The 18,847-nt window shown below is 37.3% G+C and overlaps 1 protein-coding gene across 2 annotated transcripts in view; it reads right to left on the bottom strand.

Annotated features, from left to right (window-relative positions):
• PCLO (piccolo presynaptic cytomatrix protein) overlaps positions 1-17,569 on the bottom strand; it is a 396,812-nt gene extending 379,243 nt beyond the window's left edge. For both annotated transcript variants that reach the window (XM_055590106.1, XM_055590107.1), the window contains exons 1-2: positions 16,964-17,569; positions 9,119-10,712 (exon numbers count right to left, since the gene is read on the bottom strand). In XM_055590106.1, coding sequence (XP_055446081.1) covers positions 9,119-10,712; positions 16,964-17,217 — 1,848 coding nt within the window. In that variant the 5' untranslated portion in view covers positions 17,218-17,569. The remainder of the gene's footprint in view (positions 1-9,118; positions 10,713-16,963) is intronic.
• Between the last annotated feature and the right edge of the window lie 1,278 nt (positions 17,570-18,847).

The raw sequence follows: 18,847 nt of genomic DNA, 5'->3' as shown, positions 1-18,847 counted from the left end.
AGCTGATTCACGTTGATGTACAGCAGACTCACACAATATTGTAAAGTAACTATAATCCAATAAATATTTTTAAAAAATAAGGAAACTTTAGAGTTTTTTGAAGTCAGCTAAAAAACAAAAAGATGAACGCAATATTAGGAATTTATATTTGTAGTGTTCTCATACTATTCAAATTATGAATATATTTTCTTCAATTATACATTCATCCTGCCCTTCTACTAAAATCTGTTAGGTCCTTACTTCTCGATGCATCACAACTAAACTTTTCTGCAAACTGTAATATCTAAATGTATCATTTACTCCATCAAGGCAGTGTTCTCATTATCTCTTACATGAGTTATGATTCAAAATTTGTACTCCTCCTCCATTTACCTAAATGCTTCCTAACCTTTATGATCCACGATGACTTCTCGGCCTTATAACTTAGTATTCCATTATCCATTATAAGGTCGGCCCCTTCTCAACTATCCCAACTATAGTTTAACCACAGCATTTAGACCCACATATTGCTTTTCTTTTCCAATTAATTCTTCTTTTCACCTATCCTCACATACTCTTTAAAAAAGTAACCACTTCTTATGATGACTCTTACCTCTGTATTAGATACCAAGTAAATTTTCAGTTCAGTTCAGTCGCTCAGTCGTGTCCGACTCTTTGCGACCCCATGAATTGCAGCACGCAAGGCCTCCCTTTCCATCACCAACTCCCAGAATTCACTGAACTCACATCCATCGAGTCCGTGATGCCATCCAGCCATCTCATCCTCTGCCGTCCCAGAGGAACCAGAGATCAAATTGCCAACATCCGCTGGATCATCGAAAAAGCAAGAGAGTTCCAGAAAAACATCTATTTCTGCTTTATTGACTATGCCAAAGCCTTTGACTGTGTGGATCACAATAAACTGTGGAAAATTCTGAAAGAGATGGGAATACAAGACCACCTGACCTGCCTCTTGAGAAACCTATATGCAGGTCAGGAAGCAACAGTTAGAACTGGACATGGAACAACAGATTGGTTCCAAATAGGAAAAGGAGTACGTCAAGGCTGTATATTGTTACCCTGCTTATTTAACTTCTATGCAGAGTACATCACGAGAAACGCTGGACTGGAAGAAGCACAAGCTGGAATCAAGATTGCCGGGAGAAATATCAATAACCTCAGATATGCAGATGACACCATCCTTATGGCAGAAAGTGAAGAGAAACTAAAAAGCCTCTTGATGAAAGTGAAGGAGGAGAGTGAAAATGTTGGCTTAATGTTCAACATTCAAAAAATGAAGCTCATGGCATCTGGTCCCATCACTTCATGGGAAATAGATGGGGAAACAGTGTCAGACTTTATTTTTCTGGGCTCCAAAATCACTGCAGATGGTGACTGCAGCCATGAAATTAAAAGACCCTTACTCCTTGGAAGGAAAGTTATAACCAACCTAGATAGCATATTCAAAAGCAGAGACATTACTTTGCCAACAAAATTTCGTCTAGTCAAGGCTATGGTTTTTCCAGTGGTCATGTATGGATGTGAGAGTTCAACTGTGAAGAAAGCTGAGTGCTGAAGATTTGACGCTGTTGAACTGTGGTGTTGGAGAAGACTCTTGAGAGTCCCTTGGACTGCAAGGAGATCCAGCCAGTCCATCCTAAAGAAGATCAGTCCTGGGTGTTCATTGGAAGGACTGATGTTGAAGCTGAAACTCCAGTACTTTGGCCACCTCATGCAAATAGTTGAGTCATTGGAAAAGACCCTGATACTGGTGGGGGAGGCGGGGAGGGGGGGGAGCGGGCGGAGATTGGGGGCAGGAAGAGAAGGGAACAACAGAGGATGAGATGGCTGGATGACAACACCGACACGATGGACATGAGTTTGGGTAAACTCCGGGAGTTACTGATGCACAGGGAGGCCTGGCGTGCTGCTGTTCATGGGGTTGCAAAGAGTCGGACATGACTGAGCATCTAAACTGAACTGAATAGATTTTTTACATCTTGCCTTCAATACAGTACTTTTGAAATGTGTGAAGGGTCCATTTTTATCTAAGCTAATTCAGATATGGTAACAGGGGACAGACAGTGTTCTGTATGTGTGCTTTCTCAAGGGATATGAACAATGAGCAAGTTATCCCATCACTGTATTAAGTTTACTGATCCAGTAAATGATTCTGTTAGTTGTGGGTATCTACTTTCATGGCAGAACATCTGTTCTTACTAAGCTATACAGATCATCATACTAGTTGTGATATTTAGCAATTGGCTTAGTATATATAAAAGCTGGACATGCAGAAGGACACCTGAAACATCTCGTAATTTAAAAGCTCCAAGTGAAAAAGAGGCTTTGGTGCTAAAGATTAAACTTACAGGTAGAGCGTGAGGAATACATATTTATTTTACATGAGGAACACCCAAGTCATGAGGAAAATGCTGTACACTGGACCTCATGGAAAATGCGAGCTAAACAAACATGACATTTGTGAACATATTTAAGTAATACAGATTTTTAAATTATTATTTCTATTCCTCTAAATTCATGAGAAAACTACTTTAGATAGAGAAATTAAGTTTCTTATAGTTAGGGTATTTTTGTATTACATACTATGAAAGGTATCATAAGCATTATTACAGAGTAGCAAAAAAACCAAAATATTCTTTATCTTCTATTAAATAAAAATTTTATGCTTAGAATCAAGGGACTTGTATTTATCTTTATTGGGTTCATATAAAAATGGTACCAGTTTTTGCTTGTCATGGCTGTGACAAGCAAAGAACAAATGAAAAAAACTGACCAAATTTGGCATGACAGGCATAAAGCATTTTAAATCATCACTGTTATTTAGAACTAAAAATTCTTGTCATTTCACCAAGTAGATGCCAAGGCTAAAGATGTGAAAATTGAAAATCTAATTTACCCTTTCCTTCACCTTATATAAACTGTTTAACCAATCATGTGATAAATGAGAAAATTTTAAATTACTGAAGTGTTCATTATAAGATGGATTTATAAGGCTAAAAAATAACACAAAAAGATATGACATTAAAAGTAAAAGCCTGTCTCTAGGTCACCAAGTCTTACTCTTTAGAATTGATCAGTGTCAACTTTTGCTTTGACGTTTTCTTGTAGCTGCCATTATAATATCAAATAATAAGTTGTGGTTTATAAATTTAAGATGTATATTTTCTCCTTTAAAAGCTACATTTTTTCAAAAAACAATCTTATTTATTACCACCTATTTTAGGACTGTCTTTAGCAATGACAGGGCTTCCCTGATAGCTCGGTTGGTAAGGAATCCGCCTGCAAAGCAGGAGACACTGGTTCGATTCCTGGGTTGGGAAGATTCCCTGGAGAAGGGAAAGGCTACCAACTCCAGTATTCTGGCCTGGGGAATTCCATGGACTGTATAGTGCTTGGGGTGGCAAAGAGTCAGACACAGCTAAGCGACTTTCACATCACTAAGCAAAGTCCAAAAAAATATAATTGATATATTAATTAAATATTTTAACACACAGTTAAATAATGCATTTTACTTTGATTTGAATACCATCTAATATCATCTCACATTCCACTACTATTATACAATTACATTTTCGAAAAAATGATAATGTCTTTCTAGTTTTCTTCATTTCTGGGGTCAGCTACTCCATCCCACTCTCTTCATTTTCCATTTTAATAGAAGTGACTGTGATATATACATGTGTGCACCTGTGTACACGTGTGTGGTGGTTTAGTCTTTAGGTCGTGTCTGACTCTTGAGATCCCACTGACTGGAGCCCGCCAGGCTCCTCTGTCTATGGGATTCTCCAGGCAAGAACACTGGAGTGAATTGCCATTTCCTTCTCCAGGGTATCTTCCCGACCCAGGAATCGAACCCGGGTCTCCAGTATTGGAGATAGATGATTTACCAACTGAGCTATGAGGGAAGTATACATATACTTACATGGACTGCTAAGGATTTTTATGGACTCTTAAATATGAAAAAATTCTTAAGCTGCTCGCATACCCCCTCTTGATTGCTTACTTAGAGAATTCATCATATCACAATCTCTAGAAATGTAAAGAAATTGTTCCCTCTCTGCTGTCATCTGTATTGATAATGACTATTATACTGATGCCTGATTTTTCATCTTTTTTTTTTTATTTTTCATCTTTTTGCAGATGATATTTTTTTTTTCTCTGTAGAAGTCTTTCAAATGTTCTCCTTATCCTTGGAAATCACATCATTTCACCAGGATATATTTATCAGGCATTTTGTTAATCATGCTTGACTACTGGTGGATCAAAATCTGAAGACTTCCTTTTTTCTAGAGCTTGACTCCGTAGCCTTGATTCTTTCTTTCTGAAACTCTTCGATATAATTTCTTAGAAATAATAAGCTGGAACTCTTAGAAATAATAAGCTCTTAGATATAATTTCCATAATTTTTAAATATTTCTCTTAGAGCCCCAGAGCTCTCAGAGTCCCAAGGGAACCTCAGAATTTCAGATAACCACCTCCTCAAAATGTCTACAATTCCATGGGAAGGTGCTTAGAAAGAGCTCCCTGTACTGGAGATAAAATGCTTACTCTCAGCCTCCACAACCCACAGGGAAGAGTAATGAGAGGGGATCTCAGAACTCTAAACATTTCTGGGTACATTCCCACCCTTTCCTTATTTAGCCCCCTTCAAACCCTCAGCCTCAGTTAGAACTACACACATAAATTAGACCTTTAGTCACCACTAAAAATTCCAGATTCCTGAGTCATCCATCAACTCCCACATGCTAATCCCCGAATGACAGGGAATGAAGGGACCTCGCCAATACATCACCAACCCCTTCCCTTGGTTTGTGTTATAACCTTCTGCTACTTCATTTTTCTCCGTAATACTTATTACCATCCATCCCTCTATACGTTTTATTTGCCACTCTGACCAATACACACTTTTTGGCTATTTTGTTCACTCTTATATCTAGGACAGTCCAGAAAGTGCCTGAAACATAGTACGTCCTCAATTAAGTAGCTAGATAATTTGACGGGAAAATTCTGGGTCTCTCTTTTCCAAAACATCAACTGGGTCCATTTTTATCTTCAAGTCAGCACAATGAAATTGGAATATGCTAATTATTGATGGAATATGAATCATACGAATTTTACAAGTTCTTTTTATTTCCTGAGTAGATGCTCTCCTTTGAGGTCAGGTGTTTTGTTTTGTTTTTCACTAGTTCCTCTATATCCTTCATGTGGTGGTATTGCTAAAATGTCAAGTGAGTCTCTCCAAACCACTCATTTACAATGAACGTCTCCATCATTCAAAATGGGTAATCAGCAAAGTTTTTTTCTGTATTTATTTCTGTTCTGCTTCTCCATTGAATACGAGAAAATAGGATGGCAGAGGGTCAGTGTCCAAATTAAGGACAGCTTTACTAGGAGAGTAATAGATTTAGTGCATTTGACTCCCGGTTGAGAAATGTTTTATTTGTTTTCTTCTTTATATCACTCTGTGGTAGGAGAGGAGTGCTACTTCTTTTCATTTCCTTTTGAAAATTAAAGTTAAAATGAAATGTTTTAACACTGTAGATCAAATGGCTCTTGATTGCTATCACAGAATCCAACAATTTATAATATTGTATCTGTAGAAAATAAATTGAGGGTAAACTTTTAAAATCAACTCTGTTTAAAATATCAGATTATCCATGGCAGATAATATTACAACTTCAAAATAACTTCATATATTGAAAAATACCTTCTCATACAAATGTTCAGTTAATCCTAACAATTCACTGTGTTCAGCAGAGAACATATTGTTTCTATTGTTCATATGGTGTTACTGATAGAGAAAGTGTAAATGATTTGCCCACACTCATCTCATTAATAATGGGGATGCTTTCTTTTTTTAAGCCACTGAGATCTTCTACCTGCCCCCACATTCCAAGCTTCTGTCAAATATGTCCAAGTTATCATTCTTCACATTCCCAGGTCAAATACTTGTATTTCCATGAAGAAAGTTATGATACTGTTACAGATAGTCATGGATAACTGTGGATTCATTTGATATCATAGCCCTTTCTTTCTTCTTACCATGAGTAAATGGATTTGGAATCAGAAGATTTAGTTTGGGTTCTAGTTATTTACTATCAGGTTGATCCTAACAAGTAAAGCAACCATAATAACCACTTGAAAACCAATTTTCTCTATAATTAAGAAAATATAACAGAGAAAACAGACTATATAACCACAGAATTACTTGGAAATTTAATTTTGATAAAATAAATAGGAAAGAACTATGTGAACTGTAAAGCCCTATAGTAAATTAGTTTTCTTATATATTTGTTTTTCCCCTTTCTTATCTACAAATTTTATTTCCTCTATTTTCTGATTGAAGGAAAACACCATATCTAACAAATACTTGATTCTATCAAAGTACGTGTCAGTGTTTCACGACTAGGCATTTGATACACATTTGTAAAATTAATGAAGGATTTGAAATATGACTACATTAATTAAGGTAAGTTTCAAAAAGCAGAATGCTCACTGCTACTGATGTGGAATGCCAAAATCTGAATTCAACTTCTCTCCAATCTCATTGCTCATTTCCTCCCCATCACTTCAGCCAACCTAGAGCCATGCCAATTTTCTAAATACACTTTGCATTATTCTGGCTCTAGGTCTTAGACCAAATCATAACTCCCTTTCACATCCTTTACCTGTTGAAGTAATATCCATTGTTACATACCTAGCACAAATGCCATTTTCTACACAAATCTGTCCTTAATCTCACCCACTGGAATGGGTGACTTCCTACCCTAATGTCACTTCCTGCCCTATAGTCCATAATGTTTGCTCATGTGTTTCACAGCTTTTATTATTTGACTACATGTTATATTTCCTTGTGCATGTATTATCCAACCTAGTATACCTGAATCATGTAGAGATCAATATTATGTTTTACTTATCTTTATATCCTACCACACATATAGTAAAATACCTTCCACTTGGTAGGTACTCAAATAATATATTTAGCTTGAAGGTCCAAGTACATGTTTCTGTCTTACAAACTGTCACAAAGTCATGACTAATATTTTATAAAATGACCATCTACTGTTTGAAGTCACTATTACTACACATTCCTAAGAAGATGGTATACTATGGGCAGAAACACATCTTCATCAAAATTTATAAATACATACACACACACATATATACAATGGAATACTACTCAGCTAGAAGAAAGAATGAAATTTTGCCATTTGCAACCATCTGGATGGACTTGGAGAACATTAAGTGAAATAAGTCTGATAGAGAAAGATGAATACTGTATGATTATCACTTATACACAGAATCTAAGAAATACAACTAGTGACTATAACAAAAAAGAAGCAGACACACGGATATAGAGAACAAACCAGTGGTTGCTAGTGGGCAGAAGAAAAGGGGGAGGGGCAGCTTGGGGGTAAAGGATTAAGAAGTATAAAACTATTATACATGAAGTCAGTCATATGAATATATTGTACACCATGGAGAATACAGCAAACACTTTATAATTATAAATGGAATATAACCTTTAAACTTGTAAATCGATATGTTGTACACCTGTAACAATTTTATACATCAACTATACTTTAATAAAATTTTTTAAAAAATAAGAAAAGAATGCAGAAAAGTTTAAGATATGAAAAAAAGCTACAAATATATATATAAACAAACTATTTATAATCTGATCTCCTCCATAACATAAATGTTCTTGTTAATTCCAATTTTACCATTAAAGAATCCCTTACCTAAAATGGTAGAGTACTCAATATGACTTCTGGTAAAAAGAATACTTTGGCAAAAAATCACAGGTTGACATACTTTAAATGGACATCATTATCATCTTTCATCACAGTAAGTATCCAAATGAACTTAACAGCTACCAATAATCATCACTGTTGTTTTTAGCAGAAAAGGGATTTCAGTTAGAATGACAGTACGTGAGTCTCCACTCTTGGAGATATTTAAATCACACAATCCTTCAATGACTGCTGCCTCCATCCCTTCTTGGGCTGTTCACAGACACCATGCACACACAGCCCACCAACAGCTGTTCTCCAGATGGACTAAATGGTTTCTGTGCTTTCTCATTGGGTAGGGACTACTGCATTTCTTTTAAAAACATCTTCTTTTGGATCCTAACCCCTCTTATTCTCACTTAGTTTGTATTATTATATCAACTTCACTGTATTATTTCTTAACTCCAGAGAATTTCTAAGTTCTTCTGCAGTTTTATGTTTTGTGTGCCTTCCCTGAAAAGGTACCCAAATCTCTACCTATTAAAATGCTACTTTATCCAGGGTCTTTAAGTGCTAAGTTAACATTAACTAGCTTGCTGAGAATAACTTTTCTAACCTGAATCTGATTGAACAATCTTAAACTCATTTGTGTCACAACTGGCCCGTTCATGACTCAGTCTGCCAGGAACGTTTACCCAAAGACCTGGAATTACAAACTGTGATCTTTCTATGTAAACACCAATCAGTGTTGAATCTGCTCTAATGACTTCATTTTATGATGTGATTTATACTTTTATGAATGATTCTAACTAAAGAGGAAAGCATGCTCTCATAGATTATGGCAAAAATCACTGGCAGCGGATGTGTAGTTTGAAAAAATGTATTGTTTTATATTAAAATTGTATTTAGAATCTAAAAACCTTGTCTGCTTTTTCTCCAAGCATAAACGGGATCCCATATAAAACTATCGTATCAAGAGTATTATATGATAGGTAGGTAGGAGCATGAATTTAAAAGTTAATGTAGTATATTAATGTACTATAATAATAGTGTGGACTTTATACCCAGTGTGGACTTTATACCCAGAATGCAATGAGTAAATGCTCTGCATTTTTCAATCAATTCATACTTCCTTTATGTGTCAAATTTATCAGAAATTATAGTAATGTTTTAGAGAAATATTATTACTGAAGGAAACGTTGAAAAAACTCAAATTTACATTTGGCAGAGAAGAAAAAGAGGAAAGTAGGAAAGGAGGAGGAAAAGAAGAAAAGAACCATAGAAAAAGAATGCCATCCTATCATATCAGTGATAAACTAACCACTGTTTGTGGAAGACGGTGATATGTTTTAAGAGCATGAACATCATGAAAAAACTGAACTTACCTCAGTTAAATGAGGATTGGGATTAAAACCACAGAGGCTACAAACAGTGGTCTGACACTCAGTGCACGTGTTAAAATTGGCCTTTTCTGGAACATGCAACAGAAGTTCAGTGGTATTGCAAAGAGGGCAGATGGTTTTAGGGAGGCCGTGTACTGGAGTCTGTGCTGCAGATGGAAACGTTGGTGGCTGCAGAGGTTTCCCAGCTCCTGTTTGGCTTACTGGTTTTGTAGATTGCTGAGCTGAGGGCTTTGCAGGTCCTGGCTGTTGAGGAGGGGGCTTTGCAGGTCCTGGCTGTTGAGGAGGGGGCTTCGCTGGACCAGGCTGTTGAGAAGGGGGCTTCGTTGGGCCTGGCTGTTGAGGAGGGGGCTTTGCTGAACCTGGAGGTTGAGGAAGGGGTTTCGTTGGGCCTGGCTGTTGAGGAGGGGGCTTTGCTGGACCAAGCTGTTGAGGAGGGGGCTTCGCTGGACCAGGCTGTTGAGGAGGGGGCTTCGCTGGACCAGGCTGTTGAGGAGGGGGTTTCGGTGGACCAGGCTGTTGAGGAGGGGGTTTCGCTGGACCAGGCTGTTGAGGAGAGGGCTTCGCTGGGCCCAGCTGTTGAGGAGGGGGCTTCACTGGGCCCGGCTGTTGAGGAGGGGGTTTCGTTGGGCCAGGCTGTTGAGGTGGCGTCTTGCCTAGGCCGGACAACTGGGCCTGAGGCTTTGTTGTCCCAACCTGCTGAGCAGGATGCTTTGCTGGCCCAGGCGGCTGAGCTGGAGACTGTGGCCCGGGTTGGTGAACCAGGGATTTTGCTGCCCCTGGAGCTTGGGCCAGGGGCTTTGCTGTTCCCAGTTGTTGAGCTAGAGGCTTTGCAGGCCCAGGCTGTGGTATGGTACGTTTTTCAGGTCCAGGCTGCTGGGCTGGAGATTTTCCAGGACTTCCTTGCTGAATAGGTGGCTTGGAGGGGCTCTGCAGTGAGGGTTTAGCTGACTCACCCCTTCCTGGGTCTGTCTGTTTAGTCTGAGGCCTAGATACATCTCTCTGAAGTGGCAATTTTGCCTGGTCTGTCTGAGGAGCCTGGGGGAAGCCCTGAGCTGGCTTTCCTGTTTCTGGAGGTTGTAATTTACTTTTTTCTGGTGGCTGAGAGGATCCGGATTTTGGAGAACCTTCCTGATGAAGCGGAGCCCTCACAGGTCCTGGCTGCTTAGGAACTGTCTTGGGAGACTGTTGTTGTGATGGAGGCTTTGTGACTCCCTCGGGTTTTCCTTGTTCCTTCTGAGCTATTTTTTGTTTCTTGGAGGCTTCCTCCTGGGAGGCATCAGGGTCTGATATCAAATCAAAAGGATTGAATTTATTTACAACAGAGGAGACAGCACTTAAAGGGTTAACCTCTGAGAGGAAGCCAGGCATCACACTAGACTTGTGCTCATCCTTAAAATCAGTTCTGGATTTCGATTCTTTCAAGCTAATAGTGGAAGGACTTCTTCCAGGCAATTTCTGCTCTGACCTCAGAGTGTCTGTAGTTCTACTCTTACTGAGACCAGGCTGAATTGGACGCCCAGGGTCTGGTGGTTTTCCTGGTTGCTTTGGAGGTTGACTACTATCCAACTCTTGTTTCCTAGAAGAATGAAACAAACAGAAGTAAAAATAATGGAAATTATACCAACTCAAAATTATATGAAAAAGCTGTTACTTTCTTACATCTTCAAAATTTTGATCATATAAATATAACTAAAATCCATTTTTACATCATCCTGTAAGTAACATAAGATTTTTAATGTCTGTTATTTTCTTTACATGGGTTCAGATTTTCAACATGGAGGTGAAGAGAAGGGGGAAAGATCCAATACTTGCTACTATAAGTGATGAACTATTAAAATATCTAGTTAGAAACTACTTATAACAAAAAACAATTCACATTTACACTTAATAGTTAAGAATAGAATCTGGCCATACTTAAAGTCTGTTCAAATATATTAACTCACAAAACATGCAAAGACATGTTCCAGTACATTCACACATTCATGTTCACAGGATATATCCTTTTTAAGCAAAGGTTATGGTCAAAAAATGTTAGTCTCCCAAACACTAGCATACCAAGAAGTGAAAATATTCATTGTTAAAAACAACTGTTTTCTAATATTAGAATTTACATTAGCTACATAAGACACACAATGTGACATCAAACGATCTGGTAAAGGAGGTTTTTAGGTGTTTTTGGAAACTTGATCATCTACTCAATTTTACCCTATTTTGTCAAAAATGTAATATCCATCAAATATTATCATATTAAATTTGTAGAATAAGAATTCCTACTTTAATTATAAAATTTTGAGAAACCTTTCTTTCTTGTGAAAAAATAGTGTTATATCACTCAATTATTTTTCCAATTGCATTATTAATCTGAGGTCCCTTAATGTAACAGTAAGATGTTTAAAGCATCCTGAGACACAGCTTGATATACAAAGAGCAACAAGCTGGTTGTCATCCCACTTTTGAAAAGTACTGTTACTTTACTCAGAGGAAGAAAAGAAATAAAGATCTCTTACTTAATGTCTTCTATAACATTTACTATTACCATTATTAGCTATTATTATTGACAATGACTTAAAAACTAAAAAGTAATTTGCAAAAATTCTTTTAACTCATAGACAAATATACAAGATGGTTTTTTTAAAAAAAAATTGGAAACATCAATTCTAAATGATGGTTAAATAATTAAAATACTTCTTTCTCATATATACTTTTATCAAGTATATTAGTCTCCAAATAAGCTATTTACTGATAAAGTCGCAAGTAATAAGAACATGCTGCATCAGAATTATGGGACAAATCAAGCTGTATTTTGATATATGTAAACTTCTAACTTTCAAAAAGATTTCTTTTTAATTAAAAGAAAACGAGATAAACAGTGATTCAGTAGCACTTAAAATACGAGATGATCACAACATTGTATAGGTTTTAACTTGTTTTGTCAAAAATTTACCTGCCAATAGACCAGACTATAACTTTTTCTTTTCAGGTCATCTGGTACTTAATATGAATTACATTTTTTAATTTCAACTAATGGCACAGAAATCTGAGGATAGATCAAGATGTAAGACATACAACTGAGATCTGCCTTCTGTTAGCTACGACCAGGATGACAGAGAATAACATTCATTTGGTAGTGATTTATAGGAACATCGTTGACTGATCATGACTTGACTTCAAGAACAAAGGATTTGACACCAAGTAGTCTGCAGCAACTAACCATGTCCCTCCCTCACCTTTCTTATAAAAGGGCTTTGTGGAAAGCTTTTAGTAACTTTTGGGTCCTTAAGGCATGAGCCACCCATCTCTTTGCATGACCCTGTAATAAAAATTTCTCTGTTCAAAAAAAAAAGTAAGGCATGGTAGGAAGTGACACAGACATATTACTTCTAGATAGCAACGAGTCAGAAGAAAATAAACTATAAATGGCAACGTATGCCACAAAGTTATTTTCTAATAAAAGATTAATAAACAGAACTCTTAGTTCTGGAAATTTCCTCCAGGTAAAAAAGTTATAAAAACTTGTCTCTGAAGCCTGTACTTAAAAAAGGAACTAAAATTATCCATTTGCTCCATTCCATACAAAGGCAGAATGTTAACTGCTCAGTCACGTCCAACTCTTTGTGACCCCATGGACTGTAGCCTGCCAGGCTCCTCTGTCCATGGAATTCTCCAGACAAGAATAGTGGAGTAGGTTTGGCTGAAGAGCCATGGTAAACAATCTAAAATCGATTATATTTTAAAAGTTCCACTGTTTATATTTTCACATTATTCTAGAAATATTACTTATTCAATTAATAAAATTTACCACTCCCTTGTGGGGCACAAACTTAAGAGATTATCCTATAAAGAATTATTTAGGCATTTTATTGAAGAAATCCATAGCTAAACAGAGTACTTAAAAATCTATTCTTAACTATACTATGCAGAGTGGGTTGCCATTTCCTACTCCAGGGGATCTTCCCAACCCAGGGATCAAACCCAGGTCTCCCGCATTATAGGCAGACGCTTTACCATCTGAGCCAGCAGGGAAGCCCTGAAAATACTATTAAACATAATCATTGTTTCTGTGATATTGCTTCACTTAATTCATTTATACAAAACAAAATATAAATGTTGAGTACCAAATATCTGTGATAACAATAAACACCAAAAGTTAAGCAAGCCGCCTGCATTAAAAGTTATAACTGCATATGTGTCTTATATATATTAAACAGTATTATGTAATAGAAGCCCCCTGTAAGAGAACATCTATACAGATAGACAAACTAAATTTAGTTTTAGTTGCTATGATAATATAAATATAAAATATGGATGTCTGGAAGTAAGAAACAAATAATCATTAAGAGAAGATATAGGCTTAATACTGAGCAAAAAAAAAAAAAAAAAGATGCCTTAGCTAACTATGGTCTTTTGATGAATTTTTGTTGGGTATAATAGTTGTGTTAAAAACAAGAATGATTAAAATGCAATCTGTTTCTTGTGTACTAGATCATGAGCTCCAAGGGAGAGAAAGTGTTTTACTCATCTTTGCATCACCAGAATCAAAGCTCGTAACTAGTTGATGAGTATTAGTGTTTGATGAATCAATCAATGAATAATATAATAATAATAATATATTATAATAATAATATAATGATGAATGAATGTGAAAGAACAAATGAATGAACATATCAGGTTTTTATTTCCCTGTTGATTACTGTTTATTGAATCCTTTTCACTTTAACTTTTTCTACTGGTCTTCTGAGATATAAATGGAAATATTTCATTTTCATTTTAGTTTGCTGCTCTAGGAAGACAAACAGTTGTGGAGGTGTCTACCCAGTAGTGGAGGCCTCAAGGAATGCTAAGGAAAATAATCAATTCAGTCAGAATTGTCACTATTCTACTAATCGGAAGTATTTTTCAGGAAAGTTCCTCTATATGACACATCTGCAGGTATAAACAGAATGAGTAGAAGAAGTAATAAAACTGCATTTCCCTGGATCAACAATGAATAAAAAATCCAGGACTATTTCATTTGTAAGCTCTAACTTCTAGCTTTTAACTTTTCAAGTTTTATACAACCTCTCTTTTTCATTTCACTATTGGCATCCTCATATTCAAATTTTTCTTTCACATATTAACAGAAAAAAATGTTTCAGCTACAAACAAGAAAAAAAATGCATTCAAGAGTCAGACTATAAAAGCAGTTGGAATACTAAAAGATTTTTAAATATAACACAAAAAGCAATGACACTTGACAGTGTTGAGTCATAAAATTTTATAATAATGGCAATATAAGCAACTTTAGAAATCTCTATTCATTTTTACACTGTAGAGGATAGTAGGATTTAAGAGGCAAAGATATTAATTCAAGGTTATAAAACTAGTTAGTCATAGAGATCTGGAGTCCTAAGTCCCGGTAGGGACAATGAGGGGCAGGATTTCCAATACGCTGCACTGACTTCTCTGTATGTAAAAGAATATACATATAGATATATCAAAATAACTCACAACAATGAATAGTTTAACCAACAACTTGTCTGCAGCCATCACTGCCAGTGCCATTCACTGCTGATAGCAATATTACTACTTTTTATATGTATAAGTTTACTTCAAATTAAAATCCAAGCAGAAATGGTCCTGTAAATTTTTAATTGATCCTTACAATGGCTCTACAAGATAGATAAGTATTATTGTCTTATTTAGAGGCAAGGAAACATAGGCATATATGACTATGAATCATATATATAATTTGCTATGAGTCAGTTAAAAATAATCAGATAAGGTCTTTGGGCTGTGAACCCTTATTTCTTAAAAAAAAAAAAAGAGTAAAACCCCATCATGTCTAATTCACATCATGTAACCTTCTAAAATGTGAAATGATTTGGATATAATTTCTTATATATACTTGAATTAATATGTTTCTAAAAATCTAAATCATAAGCCAAGTATTTATTTGGTTATCACACGTGGGAATAACTCTCCAAACTTAGCGATTTTTATAGAAATCTTTCAGTAAAATGTAAACAGTTTGCCAAAATCATGCACATATTGTTTATATATTTGAATGAAGCTTTTGTCACTAACTGTTTAGACTCAGAAAATCTATTGCTAAGAATTCTACAGTAACAAAACTATCAGTAGAGAGCTTTAAAATTATGTTACCTGATACAAATAATGCATAAAACACTATACTTTCATAGGCTGAAGTATTATTTTTTAGCCACCCTCTAAATAGAAGTAAGGAATTTAGAAATCAAAGTTCTCACTTTTCCTGGTATCTGTAACCAGCATGCTAAACCTGTTGCTTGTGGCTCTTAGGAAAAACTGCAGCAGAGCTGGCATACGTTTTTAAAAGGTTAATAAAAGTACTGTACCTCATTATTAACCTAAAAAAAATCTACTATATGAACATTCAATTTTTTTCTAAGTCAGGTTTTAATTAGTAGAAAAAAACAGTACATATCATAAACTGTATTCTTAAGGGAATGTATAAGAAAGACTTAATGCCAAAGGAATAGCCCAGTACATCACTAATTTTAAAAATACAGAAAAACATTTAAATATGAAAAAGCCAGTTTTTACCAGTAGTGTTGGGTTTCCCTTCAAGAAAATGGGTTTTTAGCTGATATAGTTTATGCATTTAAGATTTTATGTGAAAAATATTGTCATCATCCATAAAACATTTTACAGTTATCCTGTATTAGTTACTTGACAAAATTATATGTATATACTTATAGCTCCTAAGTTAAAGTGCATTTATTTTGTGAAGAAGAGGATAAAAGCCTACACCTACATCAAGATTTTTCATAATTCCAGTATCTTTAATGAAAATTGTTAGGTTACCATAAAGCAGGAGTGGTTTCAGGACCATGGTCAGAGAACTGTTCTGTAAGAAAGGGTGGGAAGTTAAAGGGTTTGTTTACAGAATAAAGGCAGGGCAGGCACAGTGATTATACCCTCTAAGTACTCTAATTAGAAAACAACCAGTTTATTGGCATGTAGGAAAATAGCGAGCTAGAGGGGGAAACGCATACATTAATATTACAAATCAGCTCTTAATTTCCTATGCAAGATGTTATTTGCTCTGTGTTTAAAAGTATGTACTGGAAACTAATTTTAAGATAACACAAATTCACACATTCTTCCATAAACTGTAAGATCCTTTTCCACATAAAACAGCAGTGGTTTAGAAAACAGTATATGCTAATTCATAAATACATGTACAGCACCTGCACTGCTGTGACCAAATCATCTGTTTAACATCATAACATAATTTAGGGTTTCTCATTGAATATAAAAGGTGTATTCATTCTATGCCTTCTACCTAAACAGCTCCTGTTCTCCTCTGCGGGTGGGGTGTGAAGGAAAGACAAATCACCTCTAAGGGAATTAAAGGTATCGTTACAGAAATATTTAGATATTATTCAAAGAGAAAAAGACCCCAAAATGACTGAGGAGGTTTAAACAGAGACAGGTAAACACCCAGCTCTATCCATTGCCTAACACGTCCGTTCTGTATTAATGGAAGACTTCCAGATTAGTAAAACACTGGAGGGCGTCTCTCCACGCCACCCTAGAGGGAAAAGGTTCCAAAAGGCCAGAAATCACAACCTAAAATCACAGTTCCAAAAATGCAACCCTTGACTATCCCACTAGAAACTCTGTAATGCATCATTTTTATTCTACCCAACAGAATGCTTATGGTCTCTTTATAGCCACCCCATTAGGAAGACTAAAATGAACGGAAGCGACATATATGTACTGCTGTGATGGCACATATGGGCAGGCACATATGTGCACGAGAAGCTGTACATATATGCCCGAACATATACATCATGCTGTGCGTGCCTGTGCATGGAAGGCGGCTCCGCAGCGGCCGGGGTAACGCTTCCTTTGGGCAGCCCCTGCGCCCTTGACATGACAGCAGCGATCTGTCTCCTCTCCTCTTCGCTCAGTTGGCTCAGATCCGCTTCCATGCCGGCCGGGATCACGGTGTGCAAGGGGCTCCCCGCCCCGCCAGCCCCTCCTCCGGCTGCTGCCGCTGCAGCCGCCGCCAGCCCTTCGGGGAGCCCTTCCCCTTCCAAGCTCGCCTCGTTGCCCATGGCTTAAGGAAACCTGGAGCCGCCGCGCTCCCTCCTTGGGCTGCGTCCCCGCCGGGAAACCCGCCGCCGGAGGAGCAACCAGAGCAGGGGTCTGGCTCAGGGCGTGCAGGCGGAGTCCCTGGGCTCGGGAACTCCGGCACCGCTGCCCTGAACGCCAGGCGGAGATTAGTCCCTCTTGCAGGTGATGCCCGAGGCCAGTGCCTCCTCCATGTTGGACAACGCCAGGCAACCTTTGCAGAAGGCAACTCCCGACGCCGCCTCAGCGCCCCAAGCCGGGCAGAAGCAGATCTGAGTGGTGCCAGCCAGGCGCCGTCGGCCCCTCCCACCGCGCCCCGCCTCCTCGTCCGCGCCCTCACAGTGCGCATGCCCCTTTCAGAACAGGTGATGCTCACACCCGCGCCCATCCCGCTCTGCGTAGCTCCTTTTCCTTCCTCCTTCTCAGCACCGATTTAAAGGAGCCAAGCTAGAGCACAGATTAAAAACCGGGATGAAACAGCAGGCGTTTCTTTCAGGCATATTTCAGGATGCCTCAACCTGAGTTTTAGCAGACTACATTCTAGGGAACCGGGAAGGGTTTGGAGGGGAGGTGTCCGTTTCTAATCCATCTTTGACTCATGGGATTTGTAGTTTGTTTGTTTTTAAGCAAGCTTTTAAAAGACCCTAAGAAATGTTTTCAGGTAGCTAGAGATTAACTAGAGAAATGTTTTCAGGTAGCTGGAGATTAACTAAAGAAACCTCTGATACCTTTGGGGCAAATTTCCCCAATGGAGCTAAAACTGGCCCTTTTCATTTAGAACTTTCCCAGAACAATTATTTTAGAATTTTGATACAGTATTAGTAAGAAGGTAATGTTTTTGAATACTGTGTTGTTTCCTAAAGGGACTAGGCAGAAGTAAAGATTTGGGAAAATTGTGGTTAGGATACTGTAGTTAAGAACCAGATTGTCGAATATTAAAATGTTACAATAGTGTGAATTTTGGGGACATGAGTTCAGTCCCTTTTTTCTATAACTGTAGGCCCAAATAGAAAAAATAATTTGTATAAAGTCACAGAACTTGTTAGCAGCAGAGGTATAACTAACACTCTTTCACACCAACCCTCACATACTCTTTTTCTTGCTATTATTAATACATTCTTTAGACAGGACTGTTTGAGTTTAGCCCTGGATCTGCAGCCCTAATTTTGCAAACCACCTTTCCTAACAAAGTGGACTTAATGTCCCAGTTGTTGAGAATAAAGTCAAAAGCTAACAACTGGGAATAAATATGCAAACAAATAAGCTGCTCAGAAAGCTTCCAAGGTTTTGTAATAATCATAAGCTTGTTATTGTGCATTCCACTTATATCAAAACTAAGTAATGGCACAGTTGTAACTGCTTGTACTAAATTTACTGCTTTGAAAGATGACTAATCATCAGATTAGATATTATTGGTTGAGTTCCTACCAACATTTAACATACTAAGAAGTGACTTTTAAAGTCAAAACTGCAGAGAGTATAATTCATTTAAATAAAGAAGAGAATGCTCACACTTAATACAAACAAACCAAGCTGAGGCAACCTGACATTCTAGTGGCTAGATTTGGGGGCAAATACACCCTGTCATACCTCCTGGGAAGGAGTTTGCTTCAA

The sequence above is a fragment of the Bubalus kerabau genome, chromosome 8, assembly GCF_029407905.1.
Source record: "Bubalus kerabau isolate K-KA32 ecotype Philippines breed swamp buffalo chromosome 8, PCC_UOA_SB_1v2, whole genome shotgun sequence".
Taxonomy (NCBI): domain Eukaryota; kingdom Metazoa; phylum Chordata; class Mammalia; order Artiodactyla; family Bovidae; genus Bubalus; species Bubalus kerabau.
The sequence above is the reverse complement of the archived record's forward strand: the minus strand, read 5'-3'. Positions and strand labels throughout refer to the sequence as shown.